The sequence below is a fragment of the Ahaetulla prasina genome, chromosome 5 (assembly GCF_028640845.1).
Source record: "Ahaetulla prasina isolate Xishuangbanna chromosome 5, ASM2864084v1, whole genome shotgun sequence".
Classification (NCBI taxonomy): domain Eukaryota; kingdom Metazoa; phylum Chordata; class Lepidosauria; order Squamata; family Colubridae; genus Ahaetulla; species Ahaetulla prasina.
This window is the reverse complement of record NC_080543.1, coordinates 58,029,501-58,042,616: the sequence shown is the minus strand read 5'-3', so window position 1 is coordinate 58,042,616 and position 13,116 is coordinate 58,029,501. Positions and strand designations below refer to the sequence as shown.

The following is a 13,116-nucleotide window of genomic DNA, read 5'->3' as shown; positions in this document are numbered from 1 at the left end:
ACTGTTTGATCCAGCATAAAATTCCCTTAGCAAAAAAGAAAAGGAAGCAATGTTTTGTTGAACTCCCCTCCCTCATTCATTATTCTCTATTCTATTCCTAAACAGTTTCCAAAATGAAGCAGAATATCAGCAAAGGCTGTCTTATATCTTTTCCTTTTGAGGGAAGCTTTTGCAAATCAAAGAGTTTTTCACTGTCAAAGGGAAACTACACATAAAATGGGACCATTTTAAGCCAAAAATGTATGTCTTGAATTGGGTAGGGCACTGTATGTTTTAGATGTTTTAAAGACAGGTTCTGAACACACACACACACACATTTCCCACAAAAAAAATATTTATCTGAATCTAATTAAGATTAGATTTTTGAAGAATACATTTTCATGCACCACTACTTACAATGTATTTTCTTCAGAAAATATATTGTCGTCTTCTTGACTTACTGTACCAACTCCACCAGAGACAACTAAAATTGCCTAAATTAAGAACAGATAAACTTGTTTAAAAGTAAAAACCAGGCAAACTATAGTTAAAATTGACAAACCTTACTTGCATACTGCAAACACTTTTGAATACTTGAGTAAGAAATAGTATTTTATATCCGCAGAATTGATCAAAAATATTTATTTCTCAAAACTAGATATACATTTTAAGAAAAATGCCAATTGTTGTTCCTTCTGCACTGAATTTTGATATTATTTACAACTGCAGCCAACTTCAGTTGAACTTGGGAGCCAAAAGGATTAAAGCTGAAATGGTGAACCTATGGCACGTGTGCCAGAGGTGGCACACAGAGCTCTCTCTGATGGCACATGAGCCATTGCCCCAGCTCAGCTCTGCTGCGCATGCATGCACACCTCCCGCTAGCCACCTGGTCTTTGGGTCTCTGCTATGCATGCATGGGGGGGGCAGTGCACGCATGTGCAGGGGGCAGCATGTGCATGCGGGGGCGCTTGTGCGCATATGTGGGGGCATGCATTCGGGGTCACGCATGCGGGAGGTGGACATGCGGGGGGCGCGTACGCATGGGGGGGTGTCTGCAGGAGGCACCTGAGAGGGGTGTACGCATGCGCGGGGCATGTGGAGGCACATGCCCACCTGCATTGCATTGTGGGTGTTCAGGCACACTTGCACGCACTTGCACACACACGCTTTGGCCACTCAGTCCAGAAAAGTTTAGCCATCAATGGACTAAAGTATTAATGATTGCTGTAGGGACTACTTTTAGTTAACTCTTCAGGTATTATCCTGATGATTATTGATGAATAAAATCCAATTAGAATTGCTTTGTTTGCTTTGGTCCAGTCAAGATCAAATGAATTATGAGTTAAGCTTTTGTATCTTATCATTGTAAAATTATGTAACATTAACTTAAGGCTCATCTAGAAATTAACACATTTATACTTCTGAGTAAGATTTTTTTTTACGATGGATAGTTTTGAGCACTTTCATAAGTCACAATTATTTAACAGTGTTGAAATGATTAAGTTAAGTTGCATTTCAATTAGAATATAAAAATATTTAAAAGCCAAAACTTTCTTCTCATCAGATAGAAATGCCTATTTAACATGATATCTTCTGCCAACATTTCAGAAATATCTTTTTTTTTTCAGAGAAAAAAAATACACATATTTTTAAACAAACATATTAATATGAGTTTTTAATTAGCTGGATTTTTTTCCTTAAAAGATCCCTTTAGGGATCTCTTAAAACCCTAAACAGCCAAAAATTGAGTATCGTCGTAAGATCAGAGCTAAATATTTTTGGAAGAATTGAAATAAGGACATGGTGATACCTTGATATTCATCCGAGATTTGTTCTGGGAGGTGCAACGAGTACTAAAAACAACAGATACCTAGCAAACCACATGACTTACCACGTGACCCTTTACTTCAGCGAGAAGTAATAAGTCACGAGGCAGCCGATGCTAGCAAGTTCTATCTTACGCATCAAATACCAGGAGAAAGATGAGTACTAGAACAAGATTTTTGCTTCAAAATGCATTTGAATGTACCCAATTTGACAAATTTTGAAGCAGTCAAGTACCACTACACATTGTTTTTGAAACACAAAATAAAACAAAACATACAAAATGGTCTCCAAACACTAAGCAGAGAGAAATGTAAAGAAAGCAAAGCAGATGATATTTGTTAGATTTAATATTGTGGATGTATTTTAAAACTATTTACCTTGGATTCTTTTGATTTTTTCCGGTTTTTATTTTTAACTTTGATAGCATTATTCTAGAAGAAAAAAGAAATTTAATGTTTAGCATTTACCATGTCACACCAATATATTATACGGGGAAAAACTGCTCTTTTTTCAGGATAATGGTTATTTTTAAAAATATGGAACTATTGGGAACATTATGGGGTTCAGTATTGAACAATAAGGAAAAAAAGAGAGATCACTGATGTCAAAATATTACAATTACATATGAGAAATAAACAGACCCAGTATACCGGCTGTTTGTTAATTGGGTAAATAAGAAAGCAGAAACCTTGAATATATACAGTCATGGCCGAAAGTGTTGGCATCCCAGAAATTTTTCTAGAAAATCAAGTATTTCTCACAGAAAAGTATTGCAGTAACACATGTTTATTCCCTTTGTGTGCATTGGAACAAAACAAAAAAAGGCAGGAAAAAAGGCAAATTGGACATAATGTCACACAAAACTCCAAATATGGGCTGGACAAAATTATTGGCACCCTTAACTTAATATTTGGTTGCACATCCTTTGGAAAAAATAACTGAAATCAGTCGCTTCCTATAACCATCAATAAGCTTCTTACACCTCTCACCTGGAATTTTGGACCACTCTTCCTTTGCAAACTGCTCCAGGTTTCTCTTATTGGAAGGGTGCCTTTTCCCAACAGCAATTTTAAGATCTCTCCACAGGTGTTCAATGGGATTTAGATCTGGACTCATTGCTGGCCACTTCAGAACTCTCCAGCACTTTGTTGCCATCCATTTCTGGGTGCTTTTTGATGTACGTTTGGGGTCATTGTCCTGCTGGAAGACATCTCGGCATCTCGGATGCAAACCCAGCTTTCTGACACTGGCCTCTACAGTACAACCCAAAATCCTTTGGTAATCCTCAGATTTCATGATGCCTTGCACACAGTCAAGGCACCCAGTGCCAGAGGCAGCAAAACAACCCCAAAACATCATTGAACCTCCACCATATTTCACTGTAGGTACTGTGTTCTTTTCTTTGTAGGCCTCATTCCGTTTTCGGTAAACAGTAGAATGATGTGCTTTACCAAAAAGCTCTATCTTGGTCTCATCTGTCCACAAGATGTTTTCCCAGAAGGATTTTGGCTTACCCAAATACATTTTGGCAAACTGTAGTCTTGCTTTTTTATGTCTCTGTATCAGCAGAGTCCTGGGTCTCCTGCCATAGCGTTTCATTTCATTTACATGTCGACGGATAGTTCGCGCTGACACTGATGCTCCCTGAGCCTGCAGGACAGTTTGAATTTCTTCAGAACTTGTTTGGGGCTGCTTATCCACCATCCGGACTATCCTGCGTTGCAACCTTTCATCAATTTTTCTCTTCCATCCAAGCCCAGGGAGATTAGCTACAATGCCATGGGTTGCAAACTTCTTGATAATGTTGCGCACTGTGGACAAAGGCAAATCTAGATCTCTGGAGATGGATTGTAACCTTGAGATTGTTAATATTTTTCCACAAGTTTGGTTCTCAAGTCCTCAGACAGTTCTCTTCTCCTCTTTCTATTGTCCATGCTTAGTGTGGCACACACAGACACACAATGCAAAGACTAAGTGAACTTCTCTCCTTTTTATCTGCTTTCAGGTGTGATTTTTATATTGCCCACACCTGTTACTTGCCCCAGGTGAGTTTAAAGAAGCATAACATGCTTGAAACAATCTTATTTATCCACAATTTTGAAAGGGTGCCAATAATTTTGTCCAGCCCATTTTTGGAGTTTTGTGTGACATTATGTCCAATTTGCTTTTTTTCCTGCCTTTTTTTTTTTGTTCCAATACACACAAAGGGAATAAACATGTGTATAGCAAAACATGTGTTAATGCAATACTTTTCTATGAGAAATACTTGATTTTCTGGAAAAATTTCTGGGGTGACAACACTTTCGGCCATGACTATAGATGAACTATGCTGAATCAGGTCAAAGACCCAGCTTCCAGCATTCTGTTCCCAAAGTGACCCATCAAATGCTCTTTGGCTCTCTTAAGGTTAACACATTAGTACCTTCTCTCCTTTCTAATTTATTACATCTAAGCCAAAACTGACAAAACTTATTTGGGATTAGCTGTAAAATAATACATGCAATGTGACACCAAATCTAAAATTAATAGGAAGATTAACATTGTCTATTTCTTCTAAACTTCTTAGAATTATTAATTCATTCACATTTTAATTGCAAAGGAGATAAACAGAAAAAACAAACTTACTGAAGTAGTTTCAGTATATTCCTTCCTTAACACAATAAAAGGATTATCTATTGAAAAAATAAATTTTATTTATTGTAAGAAAATATACAGAAAGCACAAAACATTATAAAGTATTCTTTTAAAAAACACTAACTCCCAGGACTCACTCCATTCAGATAGCACTTACGTTTTTATAGTCAGAATTTAAGTGTTATTCAAATAAGTGAATTAAAGACAAACAATAATTTCAATACAATACGCAATAGGCTTAAAGATGGGATTCTTCATGCCTATAGAAATCAATAAACCAGCAAACCTGCCATTATATACACAACAAACATACAACTAAATCATAGTCAATGGTATAATCAAAATAAACTTCCATCCCCATTAAAGATGTGCTGAGAGTTTATATATCCAACATTACCTATACACTACTAGTTTGCCTAATCTCTATATCTGCATCACAATCTACCCTTCACCCAAAACATTACTATTTGTAATATTATATGGGAAAATCTTGGGAGGAAAAGCTACAGCCTAGGCGATGTGATGGCGAACCTACAGTATGGCACACGTGCCAGAAATGGCACACTGAGCCATCTCTCCGGGCATGTGAGTCGTCGCCTGTTGCTCTTCTGGGTTCTGGTGCAATAGCCAGCTGGTTTTCATGTGCGCGGGAGCACCGGAAACCAGAAGAGCAGCCGTCCGGCATGCGCACCAGCCACTTGGTCTTCCGGTTTCTGGTGTGCATGCGAAGACTAGCTAGCAAGTGCACATGCACATGCTTGATACTGGAAGATCATTTCCCCAGTGGGTGCATGTGCACCATGTGGCTGGTCTTCGCATGTGCATGCGCGCCAGAAACTGAAAGACCAAGTGGCCAGTGCACATGCGCACGCCGGAAACTGGAAGAGCAGCCAGCTGGCACGCACATGTGCACCAGGCGGCTGGTCTTCTGGTTTCCGGCACGGGCACACACTTCCATTTCAGCACATGGTGCCGAAAAGGTTCTCCAATACTGTCCTAGGTAATGGTCTGATAAATGAAATGTGAAGCCAAAAGAAGACGGCCACTGACCCTTTTTCAGAGGAGACATTCCCTCGTATTTGGGAGAGTAAAAGTGAGCAAGAGGAGGGGTGCTTTCAGACTTGCAAGGTTTTGTTAAAGTAATCTTACAGCAAAAACAGAGCTAGCACTCCTGTGGGTGCTTCCTGTCTAGCCTGACATTACCTGAAAAATCAGCTATTCCTTTCTGTCAAGTTATTTCTGGGGATTTCTTTCAAATTGGTGACAAGTATTTCATAAGAGTGTGTTTTATGCATCCTTGCACACTTACCCAGGTTATCAAAATAGTCATCTAAACACTGATGAAGAAATGGGAAACACTGTCTATTTTCTTCTAATAACCACACTAAGTAGCGAAGTTCCGTAAGTGACAACTCTTCTAAGTATTTTATTATTTCATGTACATCTTCAGATAAGCAGGTGAATGTTCTGTTGAGTTTAATACCATATTTCTCATTCCAGAGGACTGCTACTGAATTAAAATCAATCTGTAGAATGTAAGTTATATATTCTGAGAGAAAAAATTCAGTAGCTTTTAAACCTGAAAAATAATAGAAATAGTCATAATAATAGCCCAGTAGTACTAATAAGGTTCATATGAAGATTATCATTTATCATCTAGTTTACATTTATCTCTCTTTCTGTGTATGGAGCATGTTTGTGTATGTTTCAGTGATAACCTGCTTATTATTTTGGAAAGTTTTGAATATTTTTGAATACTTTTTTGAGAACATGTTTGAGAATGCTGTACTAGAGAATATTACATTAATTGCTATTTTCATATTACTATTGTATTTTACTTTTGCATCACTTTTTCCTAAAAAGATACAAAAAATAATAAAAACCTTCAATAAAAAAACCCATTTACCCTTTTGAAATAGAAGTTAATTATGATGGAAATACTGCACATACTGTATTTTACAAAGTAAATAAAATAACTTTAATTTACATATAGTTTCTGGAAACATTCTGGTTTTAGATTAATCATAATAAAAATGGCATAGATTTTAAGGGAGAAAGAAAATCAGTAGAGTAAAACAAATCTGACAATTTCTATTTAACTCCTCTAGCTCCTGATCCTGAATTGCCATAACAAAATAAAAATCTATACAGAAGACTATTCTTAAATCTATTGAAAGCATGCCACTGTAAATAGCATATCATAATGAACAAATTAGAATGAATTTCTGACAAGAAACTTAGAAGAAAAAAATGACAGCCAAGATACATTCTAGTCCCTCAAAAGATTTAATGTGACTGATTTTAAGGGACTGTTTCCTTTTGATAAAGACTAATTATAACAGGTATAATTATACCTGCTTTAGGATATACTTTATTTTCATTAGAAATAATAAATATATATATATTTACCCTAAATCACTACAATAATAGGCCTTTGAAAGCTTTTAAGAGTCACTTCAAAAAGCAGATTAGTGGAAATGAAGCTTCTTTCTTTGAAGCACTCCAGCAGTTGCACCCTTGCAAGGCCCACTTGTCTGCTTTGAAAGCTGTTCTGGATTGTCTCCACATGCCTGCGTGTACAATAGACACTTTGCTTTGCTGGAGGTCCCAGTGCAGAGCACTAGCAGGCTGCCCACTAAGGGAATACCTTTTCAAGATTCATATAGTCTTTTCTTTCTATATTTAAATACAGATAGTCTTTGACTTGCAACCAAAACTGAGCCCAAAATTTCCGTTGCTAAACAAAACAGCTGTTAAGTAAACTTTTCCCCATTTTATGAACTTGCCACAGTTATTAAGCAAATCACTGTAGCTATTAGTAACACGGTTAAGTGAATCTGACTCCCCCATTAACTTTGCTTGTCAGATCACATGACCCCACAATGTTGTAACCATCATAAATATGAACCAGTTGCCAAGTATCCAAATTCTGTTCTTGTGACATGAGGATACTGTAACGGTTGTAAGTGTGAAAAATGGTCATAAGTTGCTTTTTTCAGTGCCACTTGTTATTTTGAAGATCACTAACCAAATGGTTGTAAGTCGGGGACTACCTGTAATAATTTTAACTTTCCTTAAGAACCAAGTATAAGGGAATTTGCAGATCAAAATTAGTTAGAATAGTTCCAGGCTTACAAAAGCTAAGAAAAGTCTCTTTAAGATAAACAAACCTCATTCATAAATTCCACGAGCTACAGTATTTATAGTCCTAGAATGAAACAATAAAGGATTTATTACAGGACTATAGAAAACATGACCATACCATTATTATCAAGATGTTTCATCCAGTCATGTAGCTTAGGATCCACTTCTTCAAATTCACTTATAACATGTACAAAAATTCTTGTCTTCACTCTATTATTTTTTGCAATTAAAAAGCTTATGAGCTGGTCCATTATTTCAGCCGATGATAGACAACTTGTTGAAAAGAGTGCATAATCCTCTTCACTAAGTACCCACCATGAAAGCAATTCAATAAGAAGTTTGGAAGCATCACGTATACCATCTTGTATAGTCATTGTATACCGTCCAATAAGTTGTAGGATTGTATCCTCAACAAAAAAATTCTTTGGAATATTTCCTAAGATAAAGCAAATACTGTGATGGTCAAACTTTGGTGATATAAACAAAGCATCAATATATAGATATATGCAGATATTCTCAAAAGAAAGATCTATATTCAGATACCTTTAAAGCTATCATCTTTTGCCACACTGTCACTTCTGCTAAATACTTCAAGATTTCTGAAGGAGACTGCTTCTTTTATAAATTTTCTTCTTAGTTTTTTCTCCTGTTTTACTTGTAACTTCCTAAAACTGATGCAAACAATTAAGATTGAGCCTTATAAGACATTTAACAATACAGGCATATAAGTCACCACTGAAAAGTTAAAACCATCAGTGCTTGAAATACATACTCTTGCCCAATTGCTGTTCAAGAAAGCAAAGAGGAACTAGCCAAAGAGTTATGTGAGCGCAACAGGCATATGGACAGTTCTCAGTGAAGATGAAATTCAGAAGCACTTTGACAAGTAGGTGATACAATCTTTAAATATTAAAATGTGTCATCATTTATTAATTAAAAGGTACATGCAGGTTATTTTAGTAACCTGGATAATTGTCTATAGCCTAATATGGGCTAATATGGACATTTAAGGTTTCCCCAACTAATATACGCTTAATGAAATGACACATAAGATTCCAAAAGAACCAATTATAATGGCATCATTCCCACAAAGTTCTATTAATTCAACAGAATTAAACATGGTTAAGTAATTCTACAGTCCATGTAAATAATCATTAATAGAAGTCACAAATTTGTATGACTACTGATTGTATTTACAGTACTATTTCCCATTCACAACCAATGTTCTTTTCCAAATGTAAATCCAATTAAAAATTAAAAAATTGAAAAATGCTGATTTGTACAGAGCTTAGAAACTTTTGAACATTATTACTCAAAGTGACTTAGAGAAGTCCTATTAACCTTGATAGGTAATTCAAGGCTGGAGGATAAGAAATCAAAGTATCCACAGTTATCACAGTCAAACTATCAGCAATACCTTTGTGTATCCCATTCTAAGAAATAGCATTTTTAATAGCATTGCTACTTCATCTCTTGTTACTGTGAATATGTTGTTAAAAAAACTATTACCTGGAGAGTTTCGAAACTTACCTTGAGCATTTCTGCTTTAGAACAGGCCTTGGAGGATTCTTGGTTATAATTTTATGTTCAAACTAAGAAAGCAAAAAATACCACTTCAAATATTCCTTTTCTTTAATATAATGTTATTGTGGCTTTTAAAATGAAGGAGATGCTGCTATGCTATTAGATTAATTCATATTAGTATGCTTTACTAGGACCACAAGTATTATTTCGTAAAATAAATTATACATTATTTTATTCAATGTTACAATATACATAGCTATTCAGCAGATTCTTTTCATTTCAATGTTATCAGTATTCTGAATCTCATCCATCATTTTTCTCAACTATCAAAATTAGCTGAAAATATAGCCTTTATTAATGATGGTCTTATTATCAATGGTTTTGCATCAGACTTTTTTCTCCATCTCTGCAGTTGGGGGTGGGGGACCACTAAGCTTGTTATCCATAATAAGGGGTTTTGCATATCAACAGTTTTGATAAGTGGTTTTGTTCAGAGAAAGACATTTGAAGTCGGTTTCTATGTGTGTATGTATTTTACAGGCACACAAAAAGTGGATAGGCATCTCCTGCATGTGCAAGATCTACCCTTTTCAGGAATTCATCCACTGGAATGGCAGGATACATACAAAACCCACCTGTATAATTTTTCAGCAACAACCTACGTTTTTTTAACTATTCTTCCCAGCTAGCTTGATATTTAATAACACAGACTGCTACTCTTTGAACTGCATTTAAGTGATATGGAGCAAACTACATGCGTATGTATTTCTTCTTCTTTATTGTTCATCTATTCAGCATGAATTTCCCATCTGCCTTGGACGTTAACAAGAAGGAACTAACTTTATACTTTAGAGAAAGCAGAACTCTGAAATGTACATTCTTGGATCCTTTTATTCATAACTGGTACAACAAGCACATATGACTAAATCCAAAATTCTTGTCTGCAGCAAAATAATATCTCAGCATTTTGATTCCACTGAAAGAAAGATTTCTTTTTTAAAAAGCCTATGTTTTATTAATACTTACTTCACATTTGACAATACCAGAAGAACTGAAGACAGTGATTTTAGAAATAAGGCCACTACAATCTGGAGTGAAACACATCTCTTGAAGAATATCCTGTGGATGTTAGCAGAAAATATATTTATGCACAGGATTTCATTGCAAGATTTATTGAATTAACATACTACTTTTGAATTTACACTGAATATAAGCGCTGTATAAATGACATAGCTAAGGGATTATTTTATTGTTTTGTTCCTATTTCCTTTCAAATATTAATTTATACATTATTATTGCTGAATATTTACTGTATCATAAATGGATCCATGGTTTTATTATCATCCTTAGCAACCTGAATTCAAAGACTTCAAAGACTGTCTGGAACCCATACCACATTTCAGACATCAATGCAATTGAACATGTCCAGAAACATTTTACAAGAAGAGTTTTCCACTCCTCTGAATACAACAAAATACCTTATGCCACCAGACTTGAAATCCTGGGTTTAGAAAACTTAGAACTTCGCCGCCTTCGACAGGACCTGTGTTTAACTCATAGAATGATCTATTGTCCTTCCTGTTAAAGACTACTTCAGCTTCAATCACAACAATACAAGAGCAAACAATAGATTTAAACTTAATGTTAACCGCTTCAATCTTGATTGCAGAAAATATGACTTCTCTAACAGAGTTATTAATACTTGGAACACACTACCTGACTCTGTGGTCTCTTCTCAAAATCCCAAAGCTTTAACCAAAAACTGTCTACTATTGATCTCACCCCATTCCTAAAAGGTCTGTAAGGGGCGTGCATAAGGGCACAAATGTGTCTACTGTTCCTGTCCTATTGTTTCCTTTCATTATATCCAATTAATATAGTTATTACATACTTATGCTTATATATATGCTTATATATTATATAGTTATTTTCATGCTTATGCTTATATATACTGTTGTGACAAAATAAATAAAATAAAAATAAAAAATAAAATAACTGACTGAGTTCATTCAGGATAGCTAAAATTTATTAGGTTATTTTGCAAACTGCAAATAAAATACAGTAAGGGAAGAATGTACAAGAAATAACTCCTTCTCCTATAATGCTACTGTATATTATTGTGGTTTAGGCTGGAAAGTGGGAGACTGGGAGTGCTAGTTCCATCTTAGGCACAAACCCAGCTGGGTGACTTTGGGCCAATCCTCTTTCTCAGCCCAAGGAAAGAGGCAATGGCAACCATTTCCAAAAAACCTTTGCCAAGGAAACTGTAGGGACTTGGCCAGGGAGTCTCCAAGAATCAAACATGGCTGAATGGGGGTGAGGAGAGAGATTCCCTTATATTCTTTAAATGATCTGAAGCTTATATAAACCTGAACCCATGAATTTTCCTTATTATGGATGAAAGCATCTTGATGATATAACAAATAATGATCATACAGATATATATCAAGCGAGCCTAATTTATGAAATTCCATTCGATTCAAGAAAAGACTAAACAACATTCACAAAGAAGAGAATTTTAAGAAGTTACCTTATCATTTTTATCACAATATCTTGTAGCTTTTACTTTTTTCCAGCAGCTTAAATGAAATTCTACTATACACTGTTTACAGCAGACAATACGTATAAAACCCTGAAATTTTGAAAAAAATATTAACCCTGCAAAAATTTGATGCAGCACGAATAAAAAGTACTAGAAAAGTAATATGTTTTCCAAAAATGTCTACAACATAATTAAAATATAATACTTACCTTGAAATTCGGGTCATTAAAATATATTTTGACTTTATGTGCTTGGCATTGCTGATAACGACATACTGCATCTGGTTTTGGGGGAAACTTGCATTCTGTAATACAATCTTCCAATATAACCTATGACCCCCCAAAAAATCAAAGTTATATACTATCACTTGTTCCCTGTACAGTATGTATTGCTAAACACTGCTACACTTAAGAACAACTTCAAAAGATTACATTTAAGGCAAAAGAACATCTGTGTACATCACACTTAAAAAGTCCACAAATATATAATTGTTAAATACACAGTACCATAAAATATCACATTACGTGAGAGACTGAATATTTTAATTTCAATTTTCAATATGGAGACCTTTCTTCACCAATTAGAAAATCAATGTCTGAATTTGTCTACTACCATAGTAATTGTACAGTCAGTTAAGATTGACTCAAGGCTTTCAGCTTTATTAAAAGAATGCAAGATGCCTCCGTACTACAACAGTAGCATGGATATTTTAAGAAGCATTTTCTCAGTGAAGTTATCAATTCAATCAGGTTAAAGACATTTAAAGCATCATTTTTTAATTGTCAAAATAACCATCCTGTTCCTCAGCTAATAAATGCTGATTTATTATGCATATGAAATCTTTTACAATACGTAGGAATTCCCTGAGCCCAATTTAAAATGCTGATTTTTTTAAACTATTAAACACTAAACACATTTGGATTTATTTGAAAGACAAATATGCTCAGAGAAGATTATCAGAATGCTAATAGATAACCAAGAAAATACAGAACTACTCATTTGACACAGGCTTCTTCAACAAAAAGGATAGACTCTGCCAGCCTATGAAGAACATTATGAAGTATATGATTAAAGGATAAGATTGATAAAACCACGGTCAGGGAGTATCTATTGCCCACAAAAAGTCTTAAATCTACAGGACCCAGAGGCACTGTACTTTTTTTATAAGAAAAAATATTGAGGACTTTAATAATACTAAAAGACAATACACTCTGAAATCAGAAAGAAAAAAGAAAAGAAAAAGAAAAGAAACAGCCAGTTTGGTCTAGTGATTCAGGCACCAGACTAGAAAATGTGTTTGAGTTCTAATCCCACTTTAGCCATGAAAGCCAGCTGGCTGATCTTGGGCCAGTCACTCCCTCTCAGCCAACTCACCACATAGGGCTGGTGTTATGGGGAAAATAGGAGAAGGAAGGAGTATTTGATAAATTCACCGTGTTAAATTGTTTATGAAAACAATAAAG

At 35.2% G+C, this 13,116-nt stretch overlaps 1 protein-coding gene across 6 annotated transcripts in view; it reads right to left on the bottom strand.

Annotated features, from left to right (window-relative positions):
- TTC3 (tetratricopeptide repeat domain 3) overlaps window positions 1–13,116 on the bottom strand; it is a 75,826-nt gene that overhangs the window by 25,922 nt on the left and 36,788 nt on the right. For 5 of the 6 annotated variants that reach the window (XR_009155268.1, XM_058184523.1, XM_058184526.1 and 2 more), the window contains 10 exons: window positions 11,863–11,982; window positions 11,642–11,743; window positions 10,138–10,230; window positions 9,118–9,179; window positions 8,131–8,258; window positions 7,706–8,023; window positions 5,753–6,022; window positions 4,435–4,481; window positions 2,187–2,240; window positions 397–473 (listed from right to left, as the gene is read on the bottom strand). Coding sequence is in view for 5 of the 6 variants with exons in the window: in XM_058184523.1 (XP_058040506.1) it covers window positions 397–473; window positions 2,187–2,240; window positions 4,435–4,481; window positions 5,753–6,022; window positions 7,706–8,023; window positions 8,131–8,258; window positions 9,118–9,179; window positions 10,138–10,230; window positions 11,642–11,743; window positions 11,863–11,982 (1,271 nt within the window). In the remaining variant the exon portion in view is untranslated. The remainder of the gene's footprint in view (window positions 1–396; window positions 474–2,186; window positions 2,241–4,434; window positions 4,482–5,752; window positions 6,023–7,705; window positions 8,024–8,130; window positions 8,259–9,117; window positions 9,180–10,137; window positions 10,231–11,641; window positions 11,744–11,862; window positions 11,983–13,116) is intronic. The other variant, XM_058184525.1, reaches the window with a different exon arrangement.